General features: G+C 35.5%; 1 protein-coding gene and 1 pseudogene across 3 annotated transcripts; one reads left to right on the top strand and one right to left on the bottom strand.

Moving 5' to 3' along the window:
- Positions 1-267: 267 nt before the first annotated feature.
- Positions 268-5,582, bottom strand: LOC125651293 (uncharacterized; annotated as a pseudogene).
- Positions 5,583-7,513: 1,931 nt separating this feature from the next.
- On the top strand, positions 7,514-10,974 carry LOC125649261 (neo-calmodulin-like). 3 transcript variants are annotated; one of them, XM_048876640.2, is made up of 5 exons: positions 7,514-7,907; positions 8,524-8,551; positions 8,637-8,780; positions 9,329-9,571; positions 10,415-10,974. In XM_048876640.2, exons 1-5 carry the CDS (start codon positions 7,905-7,907, stop codon positions 10,453-10,455), a joined length of 459 nt encoding a protein of 152 aa, XP_048732597.2. In that variant the 5' UTR covers positions 7,514-7,904; the 3' UTR covers positions 10,456-10,974. The 3 variants fall into 3 exon arrangements, with proteins under 3 accessions (XP_048732597.2, XP_048732596.2, XP_048732595.2); XM_048876638.2 differs by lacking the exon at positions 7,514-7,907 and adding an exon at positions 8,052-8,155; XM_048876639.2 differs by lacking the exons at positions 7,514-7,907; positions 10,415-10,974 and adding an exon at positions 8,017-8,155 and having other exon boundaries at positions 9,329-10,390.
- The last annotated feature ends 11,701 nt before the right edge of the window (positions 10,975-22,675 follow it).

The following is a 22,675-nucleotide window of genomic DNA, read 5'->3' as shown; positions in this document are numbered from 1 at the left end:
GTAAACGGAGTTATCCACTGTCAAATCAGTGTGCCAAGAACGGCTTAACAATCGGTATGAAACACGTCAGACAGCATTTGACCCAATGCGAGGTTGTATTGACGAACGAGATCGTTATAACGACCATAGAATTTGCGAAATGCTGACTTCAATCGAGACTGTTGAAATCCCTGTACCATCAACTTGTTTGTCAGTAGCTTACCTCGATTTAAAAACTGACTATACCCATGTTTCTCAACTAGAGGGAAAACTTGAGTTAACAGCCTGTCATTGGTATGTTTTTTCTATAGTTTCTCAATAGGATTTTCCATGATCTTGTTCTGTTTTTCATGCATTTCCTTGAATGCATGACGAAATTTTTCATCCCGTTCCTTTAGATATTCTGTGAGCTCATTACTACTGGTACATCTTCTCTTTTTAGGGGGATCTTTCTCTGTGGTGCTCTCATCACTGTCGCATGTTTCAATTGTGCCAAAGGAACTCATCAAAAGTGGCGGGCTAAAAGCGGGGTCATCATGTAGGTCATACATTTCAGACTCATGACTAAAAGGCTTTGTTCTTTTGTTCCCTATCTTCTTCTTTGCAATGAAATGTCTGTACGACCTCCTCAGAGAATAAAATTTTTCTCTGCATTGTTCAGGACTAGGATTGTTTTTGATCCCCTTTTATTTCTGTAGCAACTGATTTCCACATGTTTTTGCTTAAAGTTTCCTTTTTTCATTCGTGCTTTTAAAACTACTAGCAGTTATTTCGTGTCTGAGAATTTCCATTTATATCTTGGTTTTCATTGTCACTACTATCTTCCAAATCAAAACTGTCTGGAACAGATGTGGTATCCTCCGTGCTATTTTCTTCTATGAACTTTCTGCATGTTCTTTCCTCTGGTCCTTAGAATTCAATTTACGAAAAACAACTTCAGGTATGTGAATTTTTACATTGACAAAACAGATATAAATTGGATCATCAGGTAAATCATTTGGTAACATTGAGCTCAAATCTTGAGTCCCCTCTGTCAGATCTATAAAAATCCAAATAAATAATATATAATCAGTATAAGAAAAGTCCTTTCATTGGTACCATAAGATATACCAAAAGAAAGGTCAAACTTTCTGCTGAATTTTGTAACTTTTTGAATCTGAAGAGCCATTTAAAATATGCCTACATGTATGTCGGTATGTATATACATATATTTGTAAGTGTAACAAGTAACAACTCTCCGACTTCTAAAAGAATATTGTAGTCGAGATAGGTCTCCGTAAATAGACGGGTCGTGCGTCGTGAACCACGACTTCGCACACAAGCGGGTTTCCTGCACTGAGACACTCACTCGAAGTCAGACCATGTAACCATTAAGACCTATTGTATTTTCCTATGTATTACCAGTGTGTCAGTTATGTCCAATATGCCTGTGTTGAACCTCTGCCATATGTATGTACATGTATATATGCTTTGCATTAAATGCCATGCTACTATTTACTAAATAATAGTTGCATTTTCATATATCCTCGCTTTGTAATTGCTTGAGATTTTAACACAGCAAGAATGTCAACAATATATTTTTGTTTTAATTTTTTTACTGACGATATATATAAATTATGAAAGACAAAATATGGTATACACATGGGCAAGCAAACTGGTACACACAAAAGAAAATAGACAGACTTGTAGCTTATTAGATTTATTGGCGTTACTGATCACGGCTGCTCATAACTAGTGCAAGGAGAAAAACCATAACCCGAAGTGAACCCTGGGACCAGATGTACACCTGGGAAAAAATAAGATAATGTTTATTTATATTTGTAATATCAATTAAATGAATGAAAACTCCAGGTGAGCTCTACTGGCAAGCTGAATCTCCGCCACTAGACTATGCAGCCACTGCATAGACTGCGCCACCAGTAGAGCCGACCCTCCCCAAGCAGTGGTAGTCATAGACAAAAAGATAAACCCTCATAATAGGTTGGAACCATCATCTCCAAACACACACAAAGAATAATAGTAAAACTGTAGAATCGTCTAAAAGCTCATCTTTCTGTAAGCTCCCCCAGGTAAACCAGCAATAAGGAACTACAGTGCAATTGCCTCACGTGGATGGCCCTAAGCAAAACAAGATCAGTGAACACCAGCAAGTATGAGCTGATTACATGCACCGTGTAAATACAACGAGCCAGCAACGATTTGTTTAAATGGGTATCCCTAATAAAAGTGATCACATCATCATTCAGTGAACACTACAAATAAGGATTTAATGCACAATATGCTACAAAGGGAGCCAGCAACAATTTTGCTTAATTGGGCATCCCTAAACAAAATATGATCACATTGTAATCAGTTAACTCTGGAAAAAAACCAATTTAATATTTTGTAACAAGGAATACTCATGTGAAATATCAAAGTTCTAGCTCTTACTGTTCAAAAGTTATTGACAAGGTTAAAGTAGGTCAAACTCCAAAGTCGAGGTCAAAGGGTAAAAAATGTTGGTAACCACGGAAAGGTGTTGTCATAAGGAATACTCATGTGAACAAGAGATGTTTGTAAAACACATATGCCCCCCATGGTGCAAAATTGAAAAGGGGTATACACCACACATCATTTAATTGATAGTAGTGTCATCAATTCAAAATATTGAGCAGGCAATATCTTCCTATGTCAAGAGTGAATTGACCATGTGACCTAAAAATCAATAGGGGTCATCTACTCCTTATGCTGTACATGTACCAGTGTAACAAGTTTGGTGTCAATCAAGCAAATAATTCTTAAAATAAAGGAAACAATATATTACTATGTCCAATTCAACTATTGACCTTTGAACTCAAAATCAATATGGGTCATCTTCTCCTGAAGATGTACCAGTGTACTAAGTTTGATGTCTGTCAAGCAAAAGGGTTATCAAGATATTCAGTGGACAGTATATTACTATGTCCAGTTTGACCCTTGACCACAAAATCAATAGGAGTCATCTTCTCCTGAATATACAACAGTGTACTAAGTTTGATGTCTGTCAAGCAAAAAGTTCTCAAGATATTGAGCGGACAGTATATTCCAATGTCCAGTTTGACCCTTGACCTTTAAACATGTGACCTCAAAATCAATACGGTTCATCTTCTCCTGAAGATGTACCAGTGTATCATGTTTGATGTCTGTCAAGCAAAGGGTTCACAAGATATTGAACGGACAGTATATTCCTATGTCCAGTGTGACCCTTAACCTTTAACCTGTGACCTCAAAATCAATAGGAGTCCTCTTCTACTGAAGATATACCAGTGTACTAAGTTTGATGTCTGTCAAGCAAAGGATTCCCAAGATATTGAACGGACAGTATATTACTATGTCCAGTTTGACCCTTGACCATGTGACCTCAAAATCAATAGGGGTCATCTTCTTTTGAAGATGTACTGGTGTACTAAGTTTGATGTCTGTCAAGCAAAGGGTTCTGTAGACATTGAATGGTCAGTATATTCCTATGCCCAGTTTGACCCTTGACCATATGACCTCAAAATCAATAGGGGTCATCTACTCCTTAGGATGTACCAGTGTGCTAAGTTTGATGTCTGTCAAGCAAAGGGTTCTCAAGATATTGAGCGAACAATATATTCCTATGTCCAGAGTAAATTGACCCTTGACATTTGACCTGAAAAACAATAGGGGTCCTTTTCTACTCATAACCAACCCACATATGAAATATCGTAATCATCAAGTGAATGGTTCTCAAGATATTGAGTGGACAACATGTGGTCTACCGACCGACCGTTGCAAACCAATATACCCCTCTTCTTTGATGGGGGGGGGGGGGCATAAATATCAAAACTCTAGCACTTACTGTTCAAAAGTTATTAGCAGGATTAAAGTTTCAGACAGAATGACAAAAACAATACCCCCCCCCCGATCTTCGAGGCATAAAAAGGGAGCCAGCAACAATTTTGTCATCAATCGGTGAACACTTAAAAAACCAATTTAATATACAGTATATACAAAAAGGGTGCCAGCAACAATTTTGCTTAAATGGGCATCCCTTGACAAAATGTGATCACGTCGTCAATCAGTGAACACTGAAATAACAATTCAATATTTACACAAAATGGGGGCCAGAAATGGGCATCCCTTAACAACATGTGATCACGTCATCAGTGAACACTAAAATAACAATTTGATGTGCTAGATCTATATACATGCACAAAAAGGGAGTCGGCAATAATTTTGTTTAAATGGGCATTCCTAGACACGTATGGGCAATTAATCATCAGTCAATGAACACCGTTAATCAATGAACACCACACTAAAATCCACACAAGAGCCAGTCACCAAAAATATAAAATTGAATTATTTTCCCCGTTGAATGAGCACTGATATAGTTGTCTATTCATGAATTGATTAAATATTGGCCAGAACAAACTGTTGCCCACTAAAGACCAATTAAACTTGAACCATAATAAACCCCATCATCAATATTTCTCCCATCAATCCAAAAACGCTAGAGCAGCCATGGTCACCAACATTGGGGGTTACGGATACTATGGGATCCGACAGGAAAATGATTATTGTGTTCACTGGGGAAAACAATTGCCCAAATACTTAGTTAACTTGATCCTTGGAAAGATCAGGGCTTTGAATTTTTAGCTCTGGATATCGTATGTAACACCCCACCCCCCTAACCTTAGAATGAATATTCTCCACCTGCCATCTCATCTTTAGTCACTGGGAATGGGGGTTACTGAAGGGGCTTGCATATACAACAACCACAGTTCCTGATCGACGCTAGCAAATGACATACTGGGGTTTTGCTCTTTCTTTAAACGAAACTGAATATCATAGTCACGCCAGCCCAAACCAGGTGACCTGCTAGCCCCCAAGCGAATTGTGTGCATATACTTAAAGAAAGAAGTGGTGCATTCTGGATGCACAGTGGCAAAGATAGATGAGTAAACAAGGAATAAATCTGTCCAGACTTGGATATCTATGACAGATTTGAACTTAGATTTTTAAGTCACTGCGAGGTTACCATTTTGAAGTGATATGTATTTTGTTTGATCATTGGGGTCCGCATAATTATGAACCAATTTGGCTAGATTTACATATTGGCCATTAGCAATTTGAACTTTGATTTTATTGGGCACATTGTAACCCAGCTCAAGACAATAACTAGGCGCTTGCCGAAGCGAGTAACTATTACCCCCCATTTTCATTAAAAATAAAGGCCAAGTCTCCATTACCTGAAGGGGTAGCCTCGCAATTTAAAAAAACTTCCGTCCGTGGCCCGAACTGGGATGGGAGCCTTGGTTACACTGACCGCTATGCCCGCAGAGATAGCAAGGGTCGAAAGGTAACACGTATGTAAAAGATAAAAATGAGAAAATCAGCAAAGTAATAGAGATAGCCTCTATATACGTTCACTGAAAAGGTATGCATCAAATGAAAGGAATATACCAAAATATGCGTTTTTATTGTACTTACGTCCAGATAGCTATTTGATATCCTTCCCCCCTTATCAAAAATTTTATAGTCTTCTCCCTGTTATTCATCTAAACTGGTATTATTTGTGAAGAATCGTCACTCACGCTACCAGGAACGATTCCCGCCGCCATCTTGTCGGTGACTCTAATAAACGAAAAACCCGCGTTGGGAATTCTACCATGAATATGGTTGGCCTGCAGAATTGGTAAACAATAAATGTTACCAATGGTAAACATTGGTACCAATGTTTTGCCAATGGTAAATTGCACCACCAATATCAACAAACGGGAGAATTGTGAACGCACCCAATTGTATCTGGGTTCTCTCTTCCACCAATAAAAACTGGGCGCCATCAGATAACTGAAAAATTGTTGAGTGTGACGGAAAACATCAATCAATCAATCAATTAATCCATTTAAGGCGTTCAGTAAACACAGTGAAGTTTAATTTTTCTTTAGGACCGTTGGAATGGGCCGCCAGCCAAGAATGTAGAATGCAACACCTCGTATACACCACTATTTGATATTTTTATTAGATAACGTTAGATATAAGAAACCAGGTTGCTGGGTATCGGAGAAAAAATTGTTAAAATATTTTAGTGTGCACTTCATAATATAGGGTTATTGAACTTATATTGGTGAATATTGGCACGAGTTGGCTGTGAAAATGCACGACCTTGCGAGTGCATTTTGACAGCCAACGAGTGCCAATATAAGTTCAATAACCATTTTATTATATAGCTAAAGTATTTAGTTGTTAAATTATATCCCTTTTCACTCAAAATACTCCAAAATAGACGAGAATTCATCAATATTGGCATCTAAGGTGAAGGTGTGCAATATCAGCAAGCATTTCCTAACTGTTCAATATTAAACCCGTCATTAATGCATGAAGCAAACTGATTTTGTGAATGGGGACATCATAATTTATGTACAGTAAAACATTTTGTTTAAATAAATGAATATGATATCAAATACCGGCTTTGTCAGATTCGGAGGACCGTCGTCTGCCATTTTGGCTTGTTTACGTCGTTATGGTAACGCCAATATTGAACGCTCATACTCGGAATGTTTCGGGCGCGCACAATTTACGCAGTGCAAAGTTAGCGTTCAATAAATTCTCAGGATATTGACCGCTAACACTCTCTAGATTTTACGCAGATTTTATAATAGACTATTTATTAGCTATATAATAAATCCTATTATTATTAGGTAGTTTAGTTATAACTACATGTTACTTGGGTCGATAATCCGGGAAATTAAGAAATATATTTTAGTTCTGAAAAAAACATGAGGGTGTGAACTTTGACGCTTCACACCTCATACTTCAGGAAGCGCGCTTCACAACACATACTTCAGGAAGCGTGCTTCACATCACATACTTCAGGAAGCGCGTTAGCGCTACATAAAAATATGTACGGCGTGAAATGTTGCAGTTTGTACCGATTTATTTTTAAAAATGTTTAGTTCATACAAAAATATTTTACTTTCATTTCCGTCAGAATCGTCTGTCGTTAAAATAGACAGAGAGTATTATTCAGTATCCACACGTGCATAGCTTACAACTACATGAGGAAAATTGTAAAGATGTCAAAGGCAACAACATTAGAAATGTAAATATTAGTTTAGGAATCCAAAATAATTATTTCATCCCGTGTTGTAAAACTAGGAACCGTCCACGATTAATTAAATTACATTTGTAAGCCATTACACTTAAGGCGTGGAAACCAACATTTAATATGTACGGTGCATAAGTATTCTCTGGTGACAAAAGGTGCGAAATATCTTTTTAAAAGTTTTACAGTAGAATATTTCCTATTGAAAATTCAAGCAATTAGTATTAAAATCCATCGATAATGAGTTCACATTATCTTGCATCACGTTTTTATGGATTATTTCAATTCTAAAAATATTCTGACGGTGAAATTCAAGACAACCTTCATTAAATATGGTTAAACAAAATCCCTACATTAGCTCATCTGTACGGTCAACACTCAACATAAAGCTTTTTATATCCAGTTTCGCTGGAGACTCGGGAGGACGAACAAATATTTTCATGATTTTTCCCTTTACAAACATGGGCTATTGTGTGTTAAAATCTGTCACTTGATTTGTCATCATTTAAAAGTAAATCATATTTGGAAAGCTTTTGTATATTTTCGATTTAAATATTCTTGCAAGACGTTGTATTCCCCTAGAGATGTTTATCAATGACCAAGTGTTTAGTGACGTGAAACGTTACAAGAAAATACATGTGTTGGCGAAATGTGATATAAGTATATTATGCAGAGAAACGTAAACCAGGAATATCATCATTGACTATATTAAAAAATTAAAGACCATTGCATAGGGACACCATTTGCCGTGTCAACATATCAGAAAATTCAGCCAAAGTAATACCAAATGAAAATAGTGAACCAGTATATGGATTAACAGTCAATACATCTATACAAAATGGTAAGTTATAACAGGGATTGATTCCTTTATTCACCCGTCATATCTTCTCGTTTTCTTTTATGTCGAATGAAAAGATGTGGTGGTTTTGATTTTATCGCTGTAAGCATTAAGCAATGGGATAGAAATAAGCGTTTATGAAAACATGCAATGAATACATGAAAATACAGCACGGTGATTTCCCTTCGTACATTTTGAATATGTCGAAGGCACAAAAAAGTTTACAAACCGAGGATGAAGAGTTTAATCCTGTAAGTTATTTATTATTTTTTCTTACTATCCGTTTTAGGTGAATATCAAGAAATTGCAAATTTTAATTATCTATTTACTGACCATTAACAGTAATTGAAATAGAATTGTCGTATAGTAAATGACTTCAGACCGTAATGGGCTATAAACTGAAAGCAATGGTAAGGGAACCTTTAACAAAACCGATGCGATATCTATTTACACGTGAACTCCATAGTATTTAAGAAATTTCTTTATACATTATGTAGTTACGAGCAGTTAGATTTCAGATATATGCTACTCATGTTACATTTTATTCTTCGTTTCCTTTTTCAACTCTGATAGCTTGGGTCATATCTTAATTCTTGTAACCAATTTCTATTTTTTAAAGGAAAAATTTACCAAAGAACAAGTTGAAGGTAATTTGTAATCTCGCTTTTTTCATGATTTGACAGCTACTAACTTATTCTGCAGTCTTCACTAAACATTTCACTTTTTGACTAGAATATCGACAAGCATTTCGGGTGTTCGACAAAGATGGCGACGGAACGATTTCTACAGAAGAACTTGGTGTTGTCCTGCGCTCACTGGGGCAGAATCCGACACCTGATGAACTGAACGATCTAGTGGAAGCCATAGATGTTGATGGTCTGTTTATTTTATATCTAGACATGTTTGGCTTATTCAATATCTAGAAATGTTTGGCTTATTTTATATCTAGAAATGTTTGGTTTATTTTATATCTAGAAATGTTTGGTTTATTTTATATCAAGAAATGTTTGGTTTATTCAATATCAAGAAATGTTTGGTTTATTTTATATCTAGAAATGTTTGGTTTATTTTATATCTATAAATGTTTGGTTTATTTTATATCTATAAATGTTTGGTTTATTTTATATTAGAAATGTGTAGTATTATAGTCTGAAATATAAACTGTCCGGCACATGTATTCAAAAGGAATAATCGATATATAGATACACGTGTATGACATGTTTTAAATATAATTGGAACAATTGACTTCATGTCAATTTTCAACGAATTACGTACTTGTTAATCACTGTTATACCTTATCAACATTAAACCATTTTAGAAGTTTAAATATTCTTTGACACCAAAACACTGTCAATATGAGGAACAATATTGGTATGATTACATAACAGTTTACTACACATTGTAATTCAACTCTTTTGAAATAGGAAACGGAATTATCGATTTTAATGAATTTATGCAAATGATGGCAAGAAAGATGCAAGAAGTGGATATTGAAAATGACATTAGAGAGGCTTTCAAAGTTTTTGACAAGGAAAACAAAGGTTACATCACTGCTTCGGAGTTACGTCATGTGATGACTAATCTCGGCGAAAAACTGTCGGATGACGAGGCGAACGAAATGTTATTGGAGGCCGATCGGGATGGAGATGGACAAATTGATTACGAGGGTACGATTCCTTTCATTCAAACCCAGTGAACTCGAAATAAAAGACATTACAGAGTCTTCCATATCTACTTCATATTTGAATATTTTATTGAACATATATAGACGTTAACGGCAAACTAACAACTCAAATTTATGACAAAATGGATGATTTCAGCTTCTCGATCGTCATTTTCCCATATTAATGAAGTAATATTCCATCATTAACAGCGTATGGTGTTTATGTCTGCTGTAAACTTGTCATTAGATTGAATGCAGTCTGGCGTGTTTCATACCATTTTAGGCCGTTCTTTGCTTACGTATCACTCCGTTCACGTAATCAAAATATAGGTCTCACTACAGGCAGGGGAAGCCTACTCCTCCTAGGCACCTGTGGCCCTATTCACAAAATATCTTACGACTAAGATCAAAATTTACAAGCACTGTAATTTTCTTATTTTTCATTTCTTGTAGACAATTTTAATTGCATATGTAAAGTACATCCATGGTTTATAAAACTTTAATACATACTTATTGACCTTATGATCGGTATATCATTATCCGATAGACTTGTTTTGTTTAGCTTGTCGTAAGATATTTGGTGAATATGGGCCCAGGTCCTCTCTCTGGTGTTTCCAGGAGTCCGTGGTTTATCCTCTCAATTTTGTATTTTCTCTGGTATTTATGAGACAGATAACCTTTAGTTATCTTCGTTTTTTCATGTAACCGCCCAATTCATATCATGTACGGCTGCTTGAATATTGCTAATCAGAATTCAAAATTGCATGCGGTTACAAAAGCTATCATCTGTAATTCACATAAAAAGTTTTAAAAGATATCTAATTTAGATCTTTAAATATATTTACAGAATTTACGGCCATGTTAGCAGGTGGATTGAAACAACAATAGAGACAGAGAGACAGACACATAGCTCTGAATACCTGCATATTTATACTACGTTCCGTTTAATTCTGATTTAATTAACGTATCTTACTCTGGAAATGCATTTTATAGATCATTGACACCATATTGAAACTTGCAATACTCCAGGCATGATGCTTGCTCATGCCACATACAAGGAATACGCGACCTTCACACTTTGTACACTGTATGATGTATGTACATGTACTCGTATATTATGAAGAGGGTTAACGAAGGGAGTGCCTACTTCCTGTCATGTACCATGTTACATGAAGAATCATAAAGATAATAATTATATATACCGGTATATATATATATATATATATGTATGTATATATATATATATATATATGTGTGTGTGTGTGTGTGTGTGTGTGTGTGTGTGTGTGTGTGTGTGTGTGCATAATTGTATAAGGAATGAAAAGTTTTACATTCTGCTGGTGGATGTTGTATTAAAGTACTGCAATAGTATTCTACTGTCATTCGTTATTAAATCATACTGATATATTTACGTGTTGAACTGATCTGATGCTTGTTTATCTGCCTTTAACTTATATAGATCGGAGACCTCCGTGACCGAGTATTTAAAGCCATCGCGCTCAAAATCACACGGCCTCTCACCTCTGGTCGTCGCGGGTTCGAATCCCGCTCGCGCCGGTAAGTGAGAAAGTTTCCCAGTTTACTTGCGGAAGGTCGGTGGTCTCTTCCCAGGTACATTGTATCTGGGTTCTCTCTTCCACCAACAAAAACTGGGCGCCACTAGATAACTGAAAAATTGTTGAGTGTGGCGGAAAGCATAAAAAAATACAATATATAGATCGTATTTACACAATGTATTACTATGACATTACAAGTGCCTACGTTATAGTGATTATATCTCGTATTTACTGGTGTAACATTACAAGTGCCTACGTTATAATCAATATATATCGTATTTACTACTGACACACTACATGTACCTACGTTATAATCAATATATATCGTATTTACTAGTGTAACATTACAAGTGCCTACGTTATAGTCAATATATATCGTATTTACTGGTGTAACATTACAAATACCTACGTTATAATCAATATATATCGTATTTACTACTGACACACTACATGTACCTACGTTATAGTCAATATATATCGTATTTACTACTGACACACTACATGTACCTACGTTATAACTAATATAGATCACATTTACTACTGTAACATTGCATGTACCTACGTTGTAACCAATTTAGATCGTATTTACTACTGTGATACTACATGTACCTACCTTATAACTATTATAGAACACATTTACTACTGTGATACTACATGTACCTACGTTATAACTAACATAGATCGTATTTACTACTGACACATTACATGTACCTACGTTATAACTAATATAGATCGTATTTACTGGTGTAAAATTACATGTACCTACGTTATAACCAATATAGATCAGTATATATATATATATATATATATATATGTAAGACTCTAAATTGCGATGGTCACACCAAAGTGCGATGTCTGCGCCAAAGTGCGATGGTTTGTTAACGTTACGGACGCCAAAGTGCGATGGTCATGCCAAAGTGCGATGATCCCTCTCTTATAGACACGCGTCGCCAAAGTGCGATGGTCTGGCCCGACAAAGTCTGATGCTGCGGGCATAACGTTTGTTATGTCACGTTAGTATGACGTCATTCGTAACGCCTTTGACAATCAAACCAAAGAGATGCCGCTTCAGATTGTCTCAACGAAGGTTTTTTCTGCTAGCAATGTCTTTGGGATATTGGAGGATGACACGGGTGGTTGACATTGACGATAGCAAGGGCAAGGCTTACACTGTTGAGGACTGTGAGAACGGAAAAGAACATTTGTTCTTCACTCAAACATGTTGTAATTCATGATCATTTGTTACTTGTGATGTACACGTAATTCCTGGGGAGGGGTTCGCAAAACATTCTATACTATTTCGTGTTTGAAGATTTGTGTGTGTTTAAGAACACACAGATAGAGATACATAAATAGATGGATAGATAGATAGATAGATAGAAAGAATTAATTCAATTTTGAGACATGTCATGAGATATATATAACAGTACATACATGTACAGTCTGTACCAAAACACTGTGTCCACTCAGTTTTGCAAACCAACGGACTTCGGTGTGTCACTCCATCGCACTTTGGTTAATGTCTACCATCGTACTTTGGCGTATGAGTGAAGACCATCGCATTTTGGCGTATTGCACTTTAGAGTCTTATATATATATAATATATATATATATATATATATATATATATATATATATATATATATACTTTAACAATAAGATATTTGCATGCTTCAAGATTTAAAAAACAAACTCTGTAACAGAAAAAAGGTGTTATAAAACAGTTTTATAACACCTTTTTTCAACCTAGCAAGTTTCTATCAGAGACGCATCCCTATGGTCCACGTAGTACAGTCGTTTTTTAAAGGACATCAAATTGTTTGTTAATTTTTTTTATATTATAAAAGTAGGGTGTTAGAAAGTTTGATAACTATACATCGCGCATAGACATTGAGCACCCTTTCGGAACTCTCGATACGTCACCTAACGTGAAGGGATAGATAGATAAAGAGATAAATAGATAGAGAGAGAGATACATAAATAGATGGATGGAAGGATAGATAGATAGATAGAATTAATTCAATTTTGAGACATGTCATGAGATATATATAACCTGGTTTGGATCAGTTTACGCTTATAAATCTTCAAAGCAGATTAATTATATTAATCGTACACTGACCTAAACAAGGTTATATCGCATGATATGTCCCAAAATTAAATTCATTCCTTATGATTGAATGTAAAAAGACAAAAGTACTTATCTTCGCTTAGTAAAATACATATTACATTAAAAAAAACAAAGCACTGGATTCACTTAGCAACTACGGCAGCCATCCTAGTACATCAGGCCTGTTTATCAAAATTGAAAACGTATTTATTGAAGGTGGAGTTTATTGCTAACTTCATAGCAGGAAATATGTGTAGGCTTCGCTTGTAAGGCATATTTCACTGTACTTTTACATGTAAGATAGCCTTTTCCGACAAACATTGAGAAAATACGGGAAATTGTTTAGTCTTTGACGCCACACAAAACAAGTCTTCAGATATCAGAAAATGCGTTAACAATGTAAACATTAAATGATTTTGTAATCATACTTTAACTATTTCAAAGATACTATCTACAGTTTCATAAGATGTCTAGGTTTTGCAACGCACATTGCATTATAAAATCAGTGTCAGAATAGTGAAATGGGGTCTGCTAACTAATATATTCACTGGCACTGTTGTTTCGGGGCGCCAATTGAGACTTGATCTTTTTGTAAACAAAATCAATTTTGTATACACAAAATTGAAGTATGTCATAACAAAGTCATTTTTGTTTTACAAACATATGTTATACATACTTGTTTTATGATAACTTCATTTCTGTAAATCTTTCAGTGGACAAAAATAATTTTTGTCTTGACAAAATTCAATTTTGTGATGGCGAAATTAATTTTTGTCTTGGCAAAATTCATTTTTGAAAATGAAAAAAATAAACCCAAAACATTTTTGTTATCAAATAATTCAATTTTGTCAATTAGGTATGCAAATATAAACCTATTTGCATACATAATTCACTTTTGTTACCTAATTTGCAAAATAGATAACAAAAGTAAATTTTATGAGACAAAATTGACTTTCTACAAAAAAGGTTGATTTCGAGACGCCAAATGACAAGCGATTTTGTACTTAAAATCCATTTTTGTGTGGACAAAATTTGGTTTTGTTCGATAAAAGTAGAAATTGAACATAAAATTAAATTTTACGTCACAAAAGTCAATTTTGTCGAATAGAAGTCAATTTTGTATGCAGAAGTTTGTTTGCAGAATCCAAACATGGATATGCAAATGAAAACTCTCATCACGACTTTGTAAGGAGGCCTCTCATTGCAGTACAATACTGCTTGTTTGTATCATCCGTTTTATTGTTGTTGATGTTTGATATACTTACATATGTACATTGATCAGCAAACTCTTTTCCGATTCCTTGTCAAAGGCACATGCCCTGGAATCTCATTTATTAGCAAAATAGGAGGGAGGTTATGATATACTATAAAGTACTGGCCGATTACTGAACAAAGAATTGGGATAGAATTATTTGACAATCAATGGAAAATATTCTTTGAAGGGCATGAACTATCAAAAGCGTAATATTTACGGGTATATTCAAGAAGTATTCGTTTACTATCATACCTTCCAAGTCTGATTAACCTTTACACAAGTATGAACTAAATGTAAGCGTTTCAACTATTCGGTGAGTAGGTTACCAGTAAAGGTCAAACATGGGCTTATTTGCATGTGTACATGTATAACTGGAAAAAAAAAATTAATTTTGTCTTGACAAAAATGACTTTCATCTACAAAAATGACTTTTGTCTACAAAAATGAATTTTGTCATGACAAAAATATTTTTTTTCACCGAAAGATAATTTTGTATGTGTCATTACGGAATTGAAGTTATCATAAAATCATATTTTTGTAAAACAAAAGTTATTTTTGTAATGAAAACAAAATCAATTTTGTCTCATAAAATTCAATTAAACAAAACAACAGCATGAACATGGGTGGAAAGTGACATGGATAATAATAGCCTTGGTGAACATTTCAAGAAAAGAGGGAGGTTTTTTTTTTTTTTTTTTTACATAAAGATTGCAAGAAGTATACTTCAACACTTTTACAAATTTTCAAATGATTATCAGAAATCGTGTAAATTCCAGAATCATCGCACTGGTGTGCATATGGACTTAAACTGGCCAAATTTATCAGTCTTGTTTGTATCAATCAGGAATAAAGAACAACATGCTGTCACGCATTACATGACAAATCTGACACAGTTTCGCGGGTGGGGTAGTATTTTAGATTGAAGATTACGGAATCATTATTTTTAGATACCGTAATAAACCATCTATTCATTTTCTATTTAATTAGGGACAGAATATTAATTTTTGGTGAATATTCAAGCTGGTGTTACAATGCTTAAAAGAAATTGTAACTTTCCAGATACTGACTTCTATACGAATTTGAAGTCACCTACAACCCCCCCCCCCCCACCTCCCCCCCCCCCCCCCCCCCACCCCACCCCAATATGCCCCCAGAAAGTACCAGACAGCGCCCTACCCTTAAACTCTTCAGACAATATTCAATTGTTCATAATCTAACGTAAAACTCACTGCGCTCGCTATATTCCAAGTTCCCCGGATTCCCTTAAATAGTCCCATGTAGATCCGGGTTAGAGTAGGTCCTCAGTACCCTTAGCTTGTCGAAAAAGGCGATTAAATAGAACGGTCCTTTGAATGAGACCGCAAAAACCGAGGCCTTGTTTCACAGCAGGTGTGGCACGATAAAGACCCCTCCCTGCTCAAAGGCCGTATGCGCCGAACATAGGCCTAAATCACCAGCAATGGTGACGTCTCCATACGAGTCAAAAATTCTCGAGCTGGACATTAAACAATATGCAACCAACCAACCCTCTTATCGTTCAACGTTACAAATGTAAACTTAGCAAAGAGTAATGTGACTGTAACCTACACAGAACACGCATATATAATTATATTATAAATATATATATAGTACACGTGCATGTATATCTTATTTTCTGTCTGAATGATCCTCAAACATTGGAAACCGTTCTTGGCACACTGATTTTGACTACGGATAACTCCGTTTACCTGATCAAGAAATAGGGCTCACGGCGAGTGAGACCGGTCGACAGGGGATGCTTACTCCTCCTAGGCACATGATCCCACCTCTGGTATATCCAAGGGTCCGTGTTTGCCCAAATCTATGTTCTGTATTGCTTATAGCAGTTATGAGATTGATCACCGCTTGTTGTCTTCACCTTTCATATTTTTAAAAGCTAATTTTGCAGATGGACACTAGTATTCAATTTCTTTAAAATTCAACTTTAACAAAAATGTATTCAAGTTAGCATGTGAAACGAGAGGGGGGGAGGGGGTACTCAGCTACATGTAATTTACATTATCTCGAAACGACGCGTATTGTATAACCAGTACGGCGTCTCCCTGTACGTCAGGGAATAAAAAGTACCGCATCATCAGACAACTCGTCTCTCAGTACGTTGTAGAATGAAAATCGCTGAATCATCAGGTACGAGGTGTTAAAACGCACTCAATATTTGCAATTCTACACCAATATACTTGTTATATACAAGGAGTTGGGGGATTGGTCAGACACAGCTAGATAGCAGTATAAATAGCAGTCTCAGATCCATCTGATCAGAAATCACCAAAACATCAAGCAATATGGCACTGGTATTGCCAAGAACGTACAGCGTTTTAGAGATGAATGAACAAAGTTCCAGTCGCACAGGAGCTGCGAGGGAAAATTTGTCATACACAACCAAACCATGCTGTACAAGTTTTAGATGGACATTGGACTTGGAGTTGTCTTCTGGAGGGGTATCCATTATTTCTCAGAATTTCGATATTTTAAGGTTAGTACCAAAAACTTTCAATGATTTCCGTAATAAGATGATCTTTGCTAACTATGTTTCACTGTTAATTACTTTTTGCAGGTAATTTCAACACGAAAGAATATATTTCCGAAATGAAAGTTCCAAAGATAAGAAGAGATATAGAATAATGTGAATTCCAGGATTTATATGGGCGTGGACTGGAATACCGTCATAAAGGTTTTCTTTTTAAATGTCAGTCTTGTCTGTGGAAAGCTGTTTTACCCTTTTATGCATTTTGTCAACAAGAGCTGCATCGCTTGCACGCTTTGTCTTTTGGTGCAAGCCTAACTTGTCGATCAGTTTGTTGATCAAGTTTACATGATAAACTGATGATTTCATTTGTCAATGTTGATTGTTATTAATATAATAACCTTATTTTCCTATGAATTTGTCAACAGATGTTTTGTTTTTGTTTTATTTGTTTGTTTCTTTTTTTTTTTTTTTTTTTTTTTTTTTTTTTTTTTTTTACATGTATCTTATCATCTGTAAAAACACCTTATCCACCAGACATTTTATTGTACATAAAGTTTTCAAAATATGTTTATAATTTTCGTCTGTATTTCGTCATATTCAGATGTGCATATTTGTTTGTTTATGATGATTTGGTTTATTATGTTTACTAGTATTTATCGGGGTTAAATATATTTAGTTTTTTGGACGACTTTAAAAATTCTAGCATATTTCATAGTAGATGAAGTTATTTCCGATGTACTGTATGTATTTTGCATGTATATGTTTTTCCGTATGTAAGTCGGTTCTTCCTGCAATGTTCGCAACAAAAATGTTGTACGTTGACTTTAATCGACATATATATGAAAACAAAATCTTCACTACTACCTTAAGTTCTCGGGATTGTTATTTTGCTATTTAATCGATCACTCGTGTTGGTTTGTTACTAATGAAACCGATATTAACGCATTAATAACACCGTCAGTTGTCACAATTCTCAAGTTTTATGGCAAGAAAAAAAAATTGGGAGTAGTATGCACGTATGTCGGACACAGACGTCAGATCAAAATTTTACTCCCAAAAAACCGCGACTTACAGAATGTGAAAATCCTATTCCGAAACCATATTTTTGCTTTCATTTGGCAATTGAGCAACTAATATACATGTGTAATTCATACAAAATTGATATGTAACTTCTAACTTTTCGATCTATCAATACTGATTTGATCGATTCATTGTTTCATTGCGTCAATACATGCGAGTGTGAACTGTATTTATCAATTTTATTTTATTTTATTTTATTTTTTCGTGTTAAATAAATTTCAAAAACGCTCGTGTTTTGGCTGGGTTTTTTTTTCCCGGTTTTTTTCTTCATATTTTGTCTTTTGTTTTGTACCTTTCATTGTCAGATTTCTCTCCGTGGTTACAGGTTTGTTTTTTTTGTTGTTGTTTTTTTTTTTTTTTTTTTTTGTGTATATCTGCTTTCTAGTGGTTAGTACACGTAGCTCATACTTCAGTCTATAAAAATGGCTACTGCAGTTTTATCACTACGTATGTACATTTATCATCATTATCATTGTGATTTTTAAAAAAAAGAATATCACTTTTAGGTTGTTGTACCATGCATTGAATTCTAATGTCTTTTGTCGGTGTCGTGTTTTTTTTTTCTTCTTCAAATGTGGTCATGATCATTTTTAATTATTTAATTTTTTCCCCGTTTTATAAACGTCGTTTTGTTCCGGTATATCCTGTGTTATATATGTCTGGTTTCAGATGCAATTATTTCTTGTTTCCTACAGGTGTTTTGTAAAAATAATTTGTAATTGTTATTTTGTTATTCTATGGGGTCTTTTTTAATGTTTGTAGACAACCTTCTTATTTTTCTAAACTTGTTTATTACACGTAGCTCTATACCGAGTATATGAATCGTTTTGTTATTTTGTTGATAAACACATGCAAGATTTTTTCAATTGTCAAACAATGCATTTTAATGGATTGTTATACAGCGTCTACCATTGTTTGTTCTTGTAGGTCGCATTTGTATGTTTTTCACTTGTATGGGAATGTCGACATCCACGGGCGAAGAGATCTGGATTATTATTAATTGTAACTTTGTATATAGACCGTTTAGTAGATTTGTCAATAAATATATCCATGCTCAAAACAATGCGTTCCTATTTTTTAAAAGATTGTTACATCACAGTCAGCCGTTATACAAATAGAGGCCAACATGCAAGTCGACAGTTCTTGGGCTTGTCTCCAGGGTAAAAGGAATTTATTTAACTGATGGCAACTCCACCACTTGCTCAGTGTCATAAAAATATCAATATTCCATATATTCTAAATACTGAATGTAAAACTTATACGGTACCAATTTTGACGCACCAGATGCGCATTTCGACAATTAATGTCTCTTCAGTGATGCTCAACCAAAATGTTTGAAATCCGAAATAACGATAAACTTCCTAGAGCTATTATAGGGAAAAACAGAGTGCCAAAAGTGGAGTCAAAGGATAAGAGCTATGCATGAGGGAGATAATCCTTAATTTTGAAATGAATTTCTAAATTTTATCACAGCAATTAAATATACATCCGTATTTTCAAGCTAGTAACGAAGTACTTAGCTACTGGGCTGTAGAGACCCTCGTGGACCAACAGAGGCCTCGACCCAGGGGTCACAATGTAAAACTTATACGGTACCAATTTTAATGCACCAGATGCGCATTTTGACAATTAATGTCTCTTCAGTGATGCTCAACCGAAATGTTTGAAATCCGAAATAACGATAAACTTGCTAGAGCTATTTTAGGGGAAAACAGAGTGCCAAAAATGTAAATTCTGAAATCAACAAATTGAATAACCTTTCACAAGCTAGTTGACGAAGTACGATCACACATACGCAATTTATTGGTATCTATTCCAACAACCGAGAAAGGTTGTCAGGAAAATGAAATATGTTTACGGTGCTACTGTTGAGGTGAACGCAGCCAGTGTATATACATGTATCCAAAACAGGCACGTAGAATCAGAAAATTCCGAAATTATCCGGACAGCTATCAAAACATTTTGCAGAAAATTTTCGCAATAGTAAGTCAACTTTTATTGCTTATTTTAAGTAATAAAAAGTTTGTGACTGAATTATATATTAATAATTCGTGAGTTCCTAGATTCGTTTTGTTTTATTCTATCCCAGCTAGCATGTGTGAAATAATGGGGAATAATGTAATGGACGTTGGGAGGAAAATACCTTTTCCTTACATACTTTAATGCTTGAAAAGTAAATGGGATGTTTTAATTTTTATTGTCATTTCATCTTGCTATTTTTATTTACATCGTCGTATCTACGTCGGATTATGGAGCGCCGGTGTTATAGAGCCAGACTTCCCCCCATAGTGAGACTTCCTCCCGGAAGTCTGGCTCTAGGGTGAGCCCGCCCCCCTCCCCCCAGGGGGAAGGTTCACTCTAGAGCCAGCCTTTCCCCCGCGAAAGTCTGGCTCTAGAGTGAGCCTTCCCCCTGCGGAAGTCTGGCTCTAGAGTGAGCCTTCCCCGCGGAAGTCTGGCTCTAGAGTGAACCTTACCCCGGTAGTCTCGCTCTAGAGTGAGCCTTCCCCCCAGCAGACTTACTCTAGAGTAAACCTTACCCCCAGGGGGAAGACTCGCTCTAGAGCCATAAAACCCTCTTGAAGTCTCGCTCTAGAGGGACACCCCCCGCTTTCATCCCTTCCTGCGCAAACTATGAAATAAATTTTAGTTTATCGGACAGGGAATTACTTACTTACCTACCTACCTCTCTACCTATACCTACCTCATTATGGGGGAAGGCTCACTCTACAACACCAGCTGGCCATACTTTTATTGTCAAATTTATCAAATTATGAATGAATAACTATACGGGTAGTCTTTCCCCATACGTATTTTTCTAAACTTTCGAAAATTTAAATATGATACATCAGACACATTATAAGTTGTACGGATTCTTGGCAGGGTATATGGACTCACATTCTCGAAACTTGAAAGAATTTCTTAATTTTATTTTAACTATTGTTAACTATTTTAACAAATTTTAAACAAATAGAATTGTATTTTATTTACTCTTTTTTTTTTTTAAATTTAATATGAGAAAATTAACAATTATATGCCTTTAACATATTACATGTAGCTTAAACCCAAACGGTGATTCGGCAGCTGTGAAATATAATAATAATAATAATAACTGGTTTTTATATAGCGCTTTTTCCAGTGTATGCTGCTCAAAGCGCTTTACAATGCATTAAATATGTAAAGTTAAACGCAGTAACTCTTGTTGATCGGCATCGCTTCCATTCATTCACGCATCTATATTTAAATTGTGAATTGCGCATCCCTGTAAGGATGGAACATTTGGTAGTCGCTGTCGGATAGAAGGTTGTCCAAAGTCGGAAAAAATATCATCGAGGTTTTCGCCATCGAGGTGCTAATTTTCTCCAGACAAAATTGATTTGTGAGGAGTGAAAGTAGAGTTTGAGTCCATGACGTTTCAATGCGTGTTGGAAGTGCTAATGTGGATTGTCTTACAAACCAGTGTTAGGAAATCTGAATAGTATCTCCTATGGTTTCCTTTTTCACGGCTGGATTTGCGATGGTACTCTGCGAAAGATGAGACGGATTTGTGACTGGAAACACACATAATTCGGTAATCATCGTTATCAAGTCACGAGCGGAGTTGTTTTTATTATTTCAAGAAATTAAAGCAACTTACAATGTACTTTACAATAAAATTTCCAAAATGCTTAAACTAAAAGATGGATTTAAAATATTTTTTCGAATAATGTTTATTTTACGAAGCAGTTAAGTATATTATAGGTCTATCGACACCATTCTGTATCCCATCTACTCTTTACAGGGTACATGTATATGACCTCATTGTCCCAGCTAGTCGTCCAACCTGATGCCTATAATATCTTTATCTGCAGAAGGATGTTACATTGTATATGTCTCCGGAAATACCAAGGTACATTTTTCGTAAGAGACATTTCTTGCAATAATTCTCAGTAATTTTTCTAATTCTACTGGACTATTTCATACTTGAAGGCAATTGAGCTCGCCTGAAAGTTTCTGACGTTACATCACATAGGGGGATAAAACAAATCAATCTGAGAAGAGTCCACAAAAGGAGTATGCAGGCAAGGAAGTGGACCCCTAGGACTATCATTGTCCGCGCTCAGTTTTTGGGCTGTAGGGGTACCACCAGATGGTGTGAACACTTTTCAGACCTCTCTAATAAATAACTATAGGGTGTTGGAATAAAACAAAACTGATAAAGGACTAGTCAAATATAGAGAACCTTTAAAAGGGGTCACATAGACCTTTAAGAGCAATTAAGCTCACCTGAAAGGTCCTAATTTTACATCATGTAGGGTCATAACGAAGGCTAATAACTAATCTATGAAGAGTCTGCTAAAAGAGTATATAGGCAAGGAAGGGGGCCCATAAGACTATATCATTTTCCATCCTCAGTTTGGGGCTGTAGGGATACCACCTGGGGCCTCCCAAGGTTTGGGCCACTTTTCAGACCTCTCTAATAATTGACTAAAGGGTGTTGGAATAACACAAAACTGATAAACAATCATATAACAATGATATAAAACACATACAACCCTTAAATGGGGTTATATAGGTCTTTTAGGCTCACCTGAAAGTTCATGATTTTACATCATGTAGGGTCATAA

This window comes from Ostrea edulis, chromosome 5 (assembly GCF_947568905.1).
Source record: "Ostrea edulis chromosome 5, xbOstEdul1.1, whole genome shotgun sequence".
NCBI classification, from domain to species: domain Eukaryota; kingdom Metazoa; phylum Mollusca; class Bivalvia; order Ostreida; family Ostreidae; genus Ostrea; species Ostrea edulis.
This window is presented reverse-complemented; position numbering and strand designations above follow the sequence as displayed.

Excerpts from the sequence above, each read along its gene's own strand:
- LOC125649261 (XM_048876639.2), top strand. The coding sequence starts at position 8,042 with ATGAAAACATGCAATGAATACATGAAAATACAGCACGGTGATTTCCCT. Across the intron at positions 8,156-8,523 it reads AGGATGAAGAGTTTAATCCT|GAAAAATTTACCAAAGAACA; the intron begins GTAAGTTATTTA and ends TATTTTTTAAAG. Across the intron at positions 8,552-8,636 it reads TACCAAAGAACAAGTTGAAG|AATATCGACAAGCATTTCGG; the intron begins GTAATTTGTAAT and ends CTTTTTGACTAG.